This window comes from Typopeltis vanoorti, chromosome 18 (assembly GCF_054136105.1).
Source record: "Typopeltis vanoorti isolate ZY-2024b chromosome 18, IOZ_Tvanoo_1.0, whole genome shotgun sequence".
NCBI classification, from domain to species: Eukaryota; Metazoa; Arthropoda; class Arachnida; order Uropygi; family Thelyphonidae; genus Typopeltis; species Typopeltis vanoorti.
The window spans coordinates 54662463-54675883 of NC_143566.1; the positions used below are offsets into that span (position 1 = coordinate 54662463).

Consider the following 13421-nt stretch of genomic DNA (forward strand, 5'->3'; position numbering starts at 1 on the left):
CATTCCACAAATTAACAAACTGTACTCCCATCTCCTCACACATTTCAGCCAGAATATCATTCATAATCCTTGCTCTCTGCCTCATTTCACCACAATCATACACAGGCAACACACTGACTACCCTTCCTGTCACACTATTCTCTTTTATCTTTCCAAGCAGTCTCCTGACATTCATTTTGACATGCTCTTTGCTCTCTCTCAAATCATTTGTACCAATTAATACAATTAACTTTTTTGCTCGCTCCCGCCTCATATTCAATGCCTCAATCACTCTACTCATTTTACCGCTTGGAAAACATAACTTGTGCATTTTAACCTCTAGCACACCTTTAATAATGGAGTCGCCATACAACGCCACTCGCTTATCTTTTGTTAACTCTTCATGCCATCATGATTTATTTTAATTTTGACCTGAATTCTCTTAATTTCATTCCGCATCCATTTCATTTCTTGCTTCATCCAATCCAATTTCACCTTCCAAACCTCGCAACACATTCTCTCTATCATTAAATCTTTCTAACTCTCGACCCCCCCTCTTCTCACTTTCCCTCTCATTCATCCTTCTTTGTTTCTGTAATTTCGGTCCAACATACGTCCAACTTTCACTATCATTCTTCTCACTTTCACTCTCATTTATCTTTCTTTGTTTCCGTACTTTTGGACTAACGTGCGTCCAACTTTCGCTATTATTCTTCTCACTTTTACTGTCATTCATCTTTCTTTGGTTCACTACTTTCGTTCCAACATGCGTCCAACTTTCGCCATCATTCATTCTTTCGATTTTTTTTACTTGCAATTTCTGCATCACGCCATTTCTACTTTCATTCGTTCTCTCAATTTCGTTTCTTTCCACCTCACTTTTGTCCCTTTTAACATCCGTTATGGTTGTCAAATCGCTCTTTTTCCTGATTTTTTAACATTTTTTCTCCTCTCTTCCTCATTATCCTTCTCTTTCAAACGTGCACTCGCGACACAACCAGTACTAGCACTTTCTGTCATCAATTTCGTATTCGCATTCATCAGTTCCTCGTTCAGGTCACACTTCGCACACACCCTTCTTCCATCCGCACTAAACATCCACAAATCATATGTAATCAAAGAAATACATATAACAGACCTCACACTTAACAAAACGACTGAAATCTAAATTAAAATCATGGAATGACAATGCCGCCACCATTTTTTTTTTTCTCTGCAGGTTACTAGGTCTAATAATAACAATTTCGTATTTTAGTTTAGGCAAGAAAAAACCCCCACACTAATAATATCGGTAGCGTACAACATTTACAGCCGCTCTTACTTAAATAATTACGCATATATACTTAATTATTCCTAGTAAAACTTATCTGAATCAGGAGCTCTTCCATTCTTCGTCTTTTCCTTCACTGCCCCTATAACTTCCTGTGTCTATTATGGAGTTCTGATTTTTCTATCCTCACAGACAACCTCACCACATTCCTCTCTGACTGAATCAATCAAAGTTTTCTTCAGGGCCTGCAATGGATCTCCAGGGTTTGGTTCCTGTTCTCCAGCTATTACATTTGTTTTTTTGACTAATCTTTGTGTATTTTAAAAAATGAAAGAGTTTGAAAACAGGAACCAAACCTTGAATATTATGTGACAAGCTCTGAAGAAAACACTGATTCATTCAGCAAGAGAGAGGCACATGGTAAGGTTGTTTGCAAGGATAGAAAAATCACAACTCCATGGTGGACACACTAAGTTAAAGAGGCAGTGAAGAAAAAGAAGAAAGCATATCAAAAGTTTGTGGCAAAAGTGAAAATCTGATCCTGATAGCCTCTATTTGGCTTGAATATAGCTTATTCTTCACCAAGCTTCTTTTCCACAATCCTTTTCAACTGCTTCACAAGTATACTTACAGAAATCTTACCAGGAACACTCAGTAGGGGAAATACCTCTGTAATTCTCATATTTAGTTTTATTTCCTCCAGAAATGGAGGAAAGAGTGCTGTAAAAGGAATTAGAGATGATAAGGTGATATGAAAAGCTGGAGAAAAAAATATCCTTGAAGTATGCAGTAATTACTTCGAAAAGCTAAATAAAATGAGCAGCCATAGCAAAGTAGTAAAAAACACTCAACAGGGATGTAGTCAGGAATACATATCCATACTTGAAGTGGAAAAAGCCATCAAAGGCCTGAAACGTGGAAAGGTAACAGGAGATGATATTCGACCAGAAATGCTTAATTATTATTATTATTATTATTATTATTATTATTATTCAGGCCTCCATGGAGGTCCTTCCTAAGAAACATGAAGTCTATCATACCACTCCTTGAACTCATTGACCGTTATCGCCTTCACCACTCCATCAGGCCATGCATTCCATGGTTCAACACCCTCCATGCAAAGAAACCACTTCTCACCCTCTTGCTCAGTTTCCTTTCGTAACTTCCAGGGATGGCCTCTCTTACAGTTCAGTAGGCCTGGACAGAGCGACGAATTCCAGATGACTACGAAATTCGTCCAATACCATGGTACCCATATATAAAAAGGGAAATAAAACTAAATATGAGAATTACAGAGGTATTTCCCTATTGAGTGTTCCTGGAAAGATTTCTGTAAGTGTACTTGAGAAGCGGTTGAAAAGGATTGTGGAAGAGAAGCTTGGTGAAGAACAAGTTGGATTCAAGCCAAATAGAGGCTGTCAGGATCAGATTTTCACTTTATGACAAATAGTTAAGAAATTGTGGGAATATAACAAAGATGTGTATTTAAGATCAGATCTGGAAAAGGCATATGAAAGAGAAAAGCTAGTCAAAACGATACAATTATATGGTATGAATGGAGCATTATATCAAGCAATACTTAGGTTTTATTTGAGTTTGTAAGTCAGCAGTTAGAATAGAAGGAAGTAGAGGAAGATGGTTTGACGTTAAATCTGGAGTTGGACAAGGATGTACATTATCCCCTCTGTTTTTCATTATCTATATGGATCATATTATGAAGGAAAGTGGTATTAAACCTGATATCAAAATTGAAGATCTTAATCTCTGCTCTTTGCTTTATATGAGGGACGTCCAGAAAGTAAGTTCCGTTTTTAAATATTTTCACTGCAGTGCTGCGATTGCAATGGTGTGTATGTGTGCTAAGTTTGTTGATTTGTTAGCAAGCTGTTGGTGCCATATTCAGGCATTCTTGCAGTGCGTATGCTTCTTGGTGTGTGTTTACAATGTCTAAGAAATTCGGATCACCCGCTGCATGTGAAATTAGGTCAGTTATCCCTTTCTTAAATGCAAGGAATGTTAAAGTAGCTGAAAATTATCAGCAAATTATTGAGGTTTATGGAGAACACATAATGAGTGATTCATTTGTACGAAGATGGGTAAGACTTTTTAATGATGGAAGGACAGGTGTGTACGATGATAAACGGAGCGGGCGACCATCTTTAGTGACTGACGATTTGGTGCATTCAAGTGAAGAGAAGATTAGACAGAACAGGGGATAATCACTATGATGTCACTCTCGCTGCAATTTCCAGAAGTTTCAAGTTCATGTCTTCATGAAATTGTGCCGGAGAAACTAAATTATCAGAAATTGTGTGCATGCTGGGTGTCGAACTTGCTTACAAAACAACACAAAGTAAATCGGCTGGGTAGTGCATTGGAATTCTTGACACGCTACCATGAGGATGGCGATGCTTTCTTGAGCAGACTTGTCACTGGGGATGAGACTTGGGTCACACACAACCCCTGAATCCAAACAACAGTCCATGGAATGGAGGCACACCTCATCACCAGTCAAGACGAAATTGAAAACTATGGTTTCCACTTGGAAAATCATGTGCACTGTGTTTTGGGACAGACAAGGAATTTTGCTGGTAGACTTCGTAGGTCAAGTCTTCACAATGAATGTGAGTATGTACTGCCAAACCCTTAAGAAACTGCATCCAGGGATCCAGAATAAACAACATGGCATGCTTAACAGGGGCATTGTTTTGATTCATGATAACATCCGCCCACCCACGACAGGCGTAACACAACAACTTCTTGCTACCTTCAGCTGGGAACAATTCCATCTTCCCCCATATAGTCCTGAACTTGCAGCAACTTTCACTTGTTCAAACATCTGAAATCTTTCCTTCGTGGTCTGCAGTTTCAAGATGACAACGAGGTCAAAGAAGCAGTCAATAGATGGTTTGCATCACAGGGAGCAACCTTCTACGACGAAGGTATACAACTCTTGGTGTCCTGTTATGATAAGTGCCTGAACAATGGCAGAAATTATGTAGAAAAGTAGTGAAAGATATCTACCTTAATTTCCAATAAAGTTTTTTTTGTAAGTATATTTTTGTTTTCCTGACAGCCCATCAGAACTTACATTATGGTTGTCAATTGTACTTTTAAATAAATCTAGTACAAGTCTGCAAGATTGTTGCCTGACTAAATCTAATAACCATTGTAATAGATTAGGTTTGAAGATCAGCAATAACAAGACAATGAATATAGGCAGAAAATTGAAAATATCAACTGCATTGTGAATGTAGAACCTATTGAACAAGTAAAACATTTCAGCTATTTAGGCACGATTTTTAGTGAAGATGGTAAATTAAATATGGAAATAGACAATAGAATCAACAAAGCTGCTATGGTAGGAAGTCAATTGAATAACTTTATATGGAATAAGAGAGAAATTAGTCAAAACATTAAATTAGCTGTATACAAGACAGTGTTCAAATGAATTTTAACTTTTGGATCTTGGAGTTGCGTTAGAAATAAAACACTTCACTCAAGACTTAAGACTGTAGATATGAGAGTCCTGAGAAAGATTAGGGGCATTAAAAGATGAGTATCAGTGACAATATCAAATTATAAATGAGGATATTAGGTAAGAACTCACCAATCTTAGCACCCAGGAATGAGTTAGTAGAGCTAATCTCATTATGGTCAATTAAACAGAATGGGAGAGAAAATACTAGCAAAACAAGTGTTCTCTGCCAGGCTTTTAGGAAAATGTTCCAGAGAAGACCAATATGTAGGTGGATTGATACAATAAAAAGTGCCTTAGAAGACAAAAATATCATATCTGATAATGTTGAAGTCTTGACAGGTAACTGATTGATTTAGAGGAAAATTGTAAATAGGAAGTTAGTAATGATGTAAGTTTTTCATGTAGTACTATCATATCCTGTACATCCTTTGAGGGTACATGTCAAAAATTTGATGAAGATGATAATTTATTTGTTTTATTATCATACTATGTGGAACATTATTCAATATCCACTTGATTTACATAATTTTGCATCGCTGAAATGAAGACTTTTTTGGTCTTTATTTTAGTTAATACTTTATGCTCTGACTGAGAGTTCACTTACAAAAAATACACCTCCAACACTTTGAGTTCCTTAATACCAAACGAGAGTTTTTGCTCTCTTAAGGTAACTGCCTGGTCTCTGAGGAGAACCAACCAGTTTGAAACAGCTGTCAGGCCAGTGAAACCCTATCAAAATAGACCAATAAAAGGTGAATATATGGATTCTTGGGCAAGCCATCATATCTTCTTTATGATCAATGCTACGGCAACTCGTAAATGCTGGCGAGTATATTCCTGTAAGCTCTCTCGTCAACTTCTTTACAAAACTTTCATAGTTTCTACATTTGGCTTTAAAATAATGCTGGATTTAATATCCACTTCATTTATATAATTTTGCATCACTGAACTGAAGCCTTTTTGGCTCTTTATTTTAGTAAATGTCATAAACTAATTCACAACATGCTCAGGCAGTGCATTCCAATCACCAACCACTCTCCATGCAAAGATCCATTGTGTTGCTCCTCTGTTCACATCCTCCTTATAGTTTCCAGGGATACTAGTTGTTCTACCATTCTCTCCCATTCTATGAAAAATTTCTTCTGATAACAACCCATTACTAATTTATATGTCTCAATCGTCTCCCCACCCCTCCTCCACCTATTCATAAAGTTTTGCAATTAACATTCTCTTAATCTATCTTCATACTGCACATTGCAAAGACCAGTTATCAGCTCTGTGATTTTTCTCTGCACCTTTTCTAATATATATCCTCATCACCATTAACCAAATCTGTGCACAATAATCCATATGAGGCCTGATCAAAGTCTTAAATAACAGAATAATAATGTATTTATTTCTGCTCGTCAAGGTCCTCCACATCATTGCCATTATCCATTGTGATGACTTCATAACTTATACAGTGTGGTCCCTTAATTTCAGGTCCTTGTCCCTACCCACTCCCAGATCTCTCATCTCCTCTACCTTCTTTAAAATATCCCCACCACGTGTATACTTTGCATCCCAATTTTTCAATACTTATAAAACCACACAAGTAATACAAATTGGTCTATAGTTTGATGTCTCCATTCTTCCACCACTTTTATGCAGTGGCACCATCCTACCCTTCTTCCCAGGAACTTTTCTAGTTGCACAGATTTCATTAAACAGCCAAGTCAAGGGAGCTGTTAGTTCTTTAGCACATTCCCTTAAGACTCATGTTGCAACTGCATTCAGTGCCACCAGCTTGCTGACATCCAGAACACTTACTATTGTAAATAGATTTACTTTGCTTACTTCTAATTTGTCAACTCTCTCCATCCCAACCTTGCCAGAATGAAACAGTCTAATAAAGAATTTATAATTAAGCTCTATAATATCATTTGCCTTGATTATTCAGCTACATGTATCATCTAGCAAGCCTATTCATCCACAATCATTCATTCTTTTTGCTGGCCACATAATAAAAAAACTTCCTCAAGATTGTCCTATGAATGTAGTGCTCGCCTCCTCTCATATCCTAATTTTTCCTTCCTTACTATACTAGTTACTTTTCTTGCTTGAACTTTGTATTCCACTTGCAACTGTTTGCCACCTTTCATTCTATACTTATTCTTAAATTTTTTTTTTATTCATAAATAAGTTCCTCTTTATGGGAAAATATATAAAAATAACTTATTCTTGGAGTACATTCTATAGTAGTGTGGGGAAACTGTTCAACCTAAGCACTAAAAGTGCCACCATAATGCAATTGGAAGAACCACGGTATGTTGTGCCATTTGGGTTGAAATTCAATTCTCATCATGATGGGAGGAATCTTTATATGTTTTTTTTTTTTTCAAATGAAGGTGAGTTAGCCGATCTCATATGGAGGTAGCAGGGTTTTTCCCCTGGAAACTCAGATTTTTCTTCCTGCATACAGAAAATTGGCCTTCAGAACATACGTAATCTACAGACAAAAAATAGTAGTGGTGGTGATGGGCAGTAGATGGTGTTGGTGTAGATTATGATAAAATAATAAAATGATGATGGTAGCAGTGGTTAGTGTAGTTGGTGGATTATGTGTGAAGATAGAGATTTGTAGATTTGGTGCCCTCACTCGATGAGTCTTTGGACTCCTTGGAGGTGTCATGAAATAATAAATAAATAATAAATAAATGATAATAGAGAACATATTTTCATAGCATAGACAAAATGAGTTGGAATAAAGCAGAATTTACACTCTTTGTCAAAAACTAAGCTACTATTGGGAGAAACTTGGGACTGAATTAATTTAATGATGCTTTCAAGTAGGCTACTGGTGAAAATTGCAAGTTTCAAGGTTGAGCATGAATTAAGTGCTGCTTAGAGTAAAGTTTGCTGAAATAAGATTTGAGGTGAATAGATTTTTTTTGGCGGGGGGGGGGGGGGGGGGATATGACTCTTAACACAAAAACCATCATGAAATGTGAAATTGCAGTCCCAAATGCAAGTCAATTACTAAACATCACCTTCATTTTACAAACCCATGTTCACTTCCATAAAGAAATTGATATGAAACTGATCAGTATTTTAAAATAATTTTTATATACCCACAATAATAATAATGATGATGATGATCTACATAGTTACATTTCTCTATCTTAGAGTCACTATTATTCAAGAAGAGTGCTATATAGAAAAAAGAATTTTTTAAATTATTTTCCTATTATTTTGTATAATGATCCTTTTCATACCTTTCATTAGGTTTCAGAAGCTGACCATCTTTGAACCACTGAAGTGGTGCTTTCTTATCCATAAGTTCAACTTCAAAAATTACTTTCTGTCTTTCTATACATGTCTGGTCTTTCAGCTTCTTCAAAAATTTATTAGCAGCTAAAAAAAAAAAAAAAAACATGCAATAAAAATAATTATTATAGGAAATAAAAAGAACTCTCAGTAGTAATCAAAATTCTGATATAAATTATTATTATTAACCAAGCATTTCCAAATACTAAAGAGGGAGTCTACTTCTTAAATTCATTCACAGCAATGCTCTCACAACCTGTTTGATCAAGCTATTCCATTCTCAAGCAAAAAATTTAGTCCTCTGCTCACCAAAATTCCAGCAATGGACCTTGTACTTTCTTTCTCTACACTCTTCCCCTCCTCCCCACACCAGCACCAGCATCCATTCTGTCACATCTCTTATCCTTTCTTTTAATTACTGTTAACAAATTTTTTATAACTCACAAAGCTTCAACAAACTTTTCACAGAACTTATACCATCTTTGTCAACTTCTGAATCCTGTCTACCACTTTCTTATCACTGAGAAATCCAGGGTACAGTAGGCAGACCAAATCAGAGCTATGAATTTGACATTAGTGCAGCAGTGAATCGGAAGCTTATAAAGAGGTAATAATTTCCATATCCCTGTTATGTGTCTTCTTCAACATCAAAGGTTCATTGTGCTATTTGTGCATTTTTTACAAAATTTCCTTTAAACTTCAACTCCATGTCCACCATTGTACCCAAATCCATATGTTCCTCAATTTCTTGCAATCCATTCAGTATAATGGATGACTAGTAATCATTTCAACCCAAAGCATATAGCATTGCACTCATTATTATATTGATAAAACTGGACATACAATTCCTATCCATAAAAAAGAACAAAAGTGACACATTAAATTTTAAAATTTTGATGAAGCAGGCATCTCAGATCACACTTAACACACTACACAAAAATCATACAAAAACCTGGTATGAATGCAAATTTAAAGAAGCCTGTGAACTTTTGACCAACCATCCTAATCTTGACAATAATGGTGGCACAAAAATCCCAATAATTTGAATGGCACACATTCCACCCACTTAAGTTCTTCCAGTTCTTTGATTGGAAAAGATTCCTCTCATCAGCATGGGAGGAATCTTTATGGGTTTTTTTTTTTCAATTGATGGCGAGTTATCCGATCTCATATGGTAGTATCAGGTCCCCCCCAAGACAAATCAGCTTTAAGAGCACATGCAATTTACAGACAAAAAATATTATTGGTGGTGGGCAGTAGATGCAGTTAGTGCAGGTGATGATGGTAGTGATGGAGAGTTGTAGATTAGGTTTCCTCCCTCAATGAGTCTTTGGACTCCTTGGATGTGTTACGTCATAATTAATTGGATGATTCATGGGAGTAGGCAGGAGAGAGAGAGAGAGAGACAAAGTTAGCAAACTAAATTCTTCAAATTCAGTAACTGCAACACAGCATTCTGAGGATGGTTTGCCAGATGCATAAATTGTGAAAGGTCTAAGCTTATCTTCTGTATAAAGATGACAGTAGGAGTGAGCTTATTTAAAACATTTGTGCATTATACCCAGCTTAGTCTTCGAAGGTTTCCTTTTCTCTGTTGCATAAATTTCTCTGTAGCAAGGAAATAAATAAATAAATAAATAAATAAATAAATAGATGGAAATAAATGATTTGAATAATTATAATTGGCCTGTGTTTCATTTCCTATTAAAAGTTCGGTTTCTTTTTGGACAGAGGGTGTATATATCAAGTATAGTGATGGGTGTTAGAGACAAAATACAAGCATGGATTGATGAAAAGGGAAGGCTTTCAAGACAGTAGCATTGGTTTGTTAGGGGGAGGTCAGACTTTAATAACTTGGTTATATTTTATAATAGAGTGACTAGCATATTGGAGGGAAAATGTTCTTACAGTGATTTATTTGGATTTTGCTAAAGCATTTGATCAAGTACTACATGATAAACTACTGCTGACATTAGGTAGGATGGGGCTGGATAGTCATTTAGTAGCTTGGTTACAAGGCTGTTTGACTAAGAGGAGCCAGCAAGTTTCCCAGAAAAGAAAGATGACACACTCTGTGGAGTGCCACAGAGTTCTGTTCTGGGACCACTGCTATAGTTCACTGCCGGGACCAATGATACAGTTCATGTTGTGAAAGGAGACATTCAGTTGTTTGCTGATCATGCTAAATTAGGAAAAGTAATGTCAGGAAATTCTGAAGTGTTGTTGTTACAAAGGAGTCAAATAGGTTGATGCTTTGGGCTGAAGAATGAGGATGTCATTTCAGTGTTGCCAAGTGTAAAGTTATACACCTTGGCTGGAGAAGATGGAATGAGGCTTACCGCATTGTAGGAACTTTGCTTCAAGAGGCAGAGGAGGCAAAAGAGATCTAAGCATCTTGGTAGATAGGGAAGTTCATGAGACATGTTTCAAGGGTTGTAAGGGTTACATAAAAATATTGCTGCTATAATGTAACAAACGCTGATATGAAAGGATATGGAGATGATAATTTCAGTCTATAAGATGCTAATTAAGCCTCATTTGGATTTCTATGCACAGATTTGGTCACCTGGCTGTATCTGTGATAAGAAAACACTGGAGGGAGTGCAGAGCAGAATAATCAAGACTGTTTCAGGACTCTGGAATGTGGAGTATGAGAATGCCTTTATTTTCTTGTTGCTTTTGTAGACCATGCAACCTTCCATTAACTTAAAATTTTGTTAGACATATACTTTGCTAAGCTTAACACAGAAACCAAATGATTTCTATAATGCATAATATTTTCAAAAGCAAATGCAAAGACAAAGGTTGTTTTTTTTATTATTATGACTTGAAATAAGCTAATATTATATAGAAATTTCCCAAAACTTTGAACTTTGTTTCAAGACAGTATTACTTCTTCAACTTTTTATGTCATTGAAACAGTTCACATACAAGTTTTACATAAAAATTCTCTTACAAAAAAAAAAAAAAATTAAACTAGCATTCTATAAATATGACAAATTTCTAAATATGTGCCCATCTAATGCAGAAATGATGATGTGACATATAGTCATGTCAGTTCCTGTCTGGTGTACAAAATATGAGTCATACAGCTTGATGTGAACACAATAATATAGAAGAGATCTGTCAGCAAAGGAAATTAATAAAAAGACAATCCTTGGAAAAAAAATTTCAGCGGTATTCAGTAAATGTGTTAATGTGATGATGATTATAACTACGAGTGATAATAATTCACATATTGCAAGTCATGGACTGACTGTATTATTAAAATTTGGATTTGAAATACTTTTTGGGTTAATAATTAGTCCCTATATACAAGCAAACTTCTAAAGTAATTAAGCTGTTAAAACATTTAAAATTTCTATATATACAGAAGTAGCTTAACATAAATTATTATTAATATTATTTGCATAACCTCTGTGGACTTAGTAGACTCATTAGAGGAGGCCAACCTGAGTAGCAATATGCCTATTATACTGAACCTTGAAATCATTTACACTTGCCACATTCACAATGCATTCTTGCAATGTAATTCCACTCACTAGCCACTCTCCATATAAAAAATCTACTTATCACAAATTTCTTCCCCACATCATTACGAAACTTCCAGCAGTGGGCATTCTTTTTTATAATTCATTCTGCATTAATTAAGCAAAATCTCTTCACCATGCTGAACTCTTCTATCATATCACCTCCTTCCTTCCTGTACACCAAATTTTGTACATTCTCTCAACTGCTCTGCATAACCAACTTTCCAGAATCATATCACTTTGAATATCCATCTCTGGATCCTCTCAAGCATTTCCACATCAGAATGAAAACTAGGTGACCAATGAGGATAACAACCAATTGTGGTTCTGAGAAGAACCTTATGCAGAGGTAGTACCACCTTCTCATCCTTACATGTCAATGAACTTATTAGTCCATTGATCCAAAAAAAAAAAGTATTAGTCCAAAGATCCCAAATCACATTCACTTCCTAATGAACAGCTTCTCCAGTATAGTTCACATCTTTATATCTCTGCACCCTAAAGTGAAGCATGTAGTCTTATAGCCCCAGTTTTTTTGTTTTTTTTCCAAGCAAAAAGTCTATTCTTCCTGTAGGGAATTAACTTCGGCAATACTCCTAATAAATCTTCCTAACTGTGAATCATTAACAAACATTTGAAGATTCTCATATCATATGATTATTGTATCATTTCATTATCATATCAAATCAGAATCAAATTCAGATGATTATAATAATAATAATTATTACTATTATTATTCAGGCCTCATGGAGTCAAAAGACTCATCATGGGAGGTCCTTTCTAAGAAAAACAAGTCTATTAAGACTCATCGAGGGAGGTCCCCCCTAGGAAACACAAAGTCTATCATACCACTCCTTAAATGCATTGACCGTTCTTGCTCTCACCATTCCATCAGGCAATGCATGGAATGCATTGCCTGATGCAATCCATTGCCCCACTCAAACCTTCTATCTGGCTAAGATATGTAGATGATGTGTTCTCTATTTGGCCTCATGGCCCAGACACATTAGACTCCTTCCTCAGTCATCTCAATAGCCTACATCCAAGAATCCAGTTTACTATGGAAAAGGAAAGGAACAATTGTTTACCCTTCCTAGACACCTTAGTCACACGCCTGCCTAATGATACACTTGCCTTCACTGTATACAGAACCCACCCCCCCACACACACACAGGCAGATACATTCACAAACTCTCCCACCACCACCCCTCTCAACAATATGGCATTATTAAAATTCTTACCAAGAGAGCCCACAATCTTTGTTCCAGTGGAACCGCCCTTGCTACTGAGCTTAACTACATACACAACACTTTCCTCTCCAATGGCTACAGCGATCACAGTATCAAAAAAATAATCAGTTCCTCCCCCCATTCCCTGTCTTTCTCTTCAACAAGAGTTTAAAAATGCCATCACCATACCCTACATTCGTGACACATCTGAAAAAATAGCCAAGATTCTAAAAAAGTACAACCTACACACAGCATATAAGCCCCACCGCAAACTTGCTACCCTTATCCGTTCTACGAAAGATCAGCTCCCTCCTCTCTCTCTGCCTGGAGTTTACAGAGTACCCTGTTCCTGTAAGCTGGCATACTTTGGACAGACAGGCAGATCAGCATCCATCCGCCTAGAGGAACACAAGTCTTACATCTGCAAACACAACTATAGTCATTCAGGCTTGGCTGACCATGTCTTGGACACCACCCACAGAGTATCATGGAAGAAAACCACCATGCTCCATCACAGCAAATTCAAGAAAGAGAGACTATTCTTGGAAGCAGCAGCAGCTCTTAGAAATCAACCAAATCTTAATAAATACGGTTGCATTAAGCTTCCGAAAATTTGGGAAACACTC

General features: G+C 36.4%; 1 protein-coding gene across 1 annotated transcript in view; it reads right to left on the bottom strand.

Annotated features, from left to right (window-relative positions):
- LOC150096673 (twitchin-like) overlaps window positions 1-13421 on the bottom strand; it is a 2440784-nt gene that overhangs the window by 1863108 nt on the left and 564255 nt on the right. The window contains exon 26 of the mRNA XM_090408679.1: window positions 7985-8123. Within this exon, the coding sequence (XP_090264805.1) occupies window positions 7985-8123 (139 nt within the window). The remainder of the gene's footprint in view (window positions 1-7984; window positions 8124-13421) is intronic.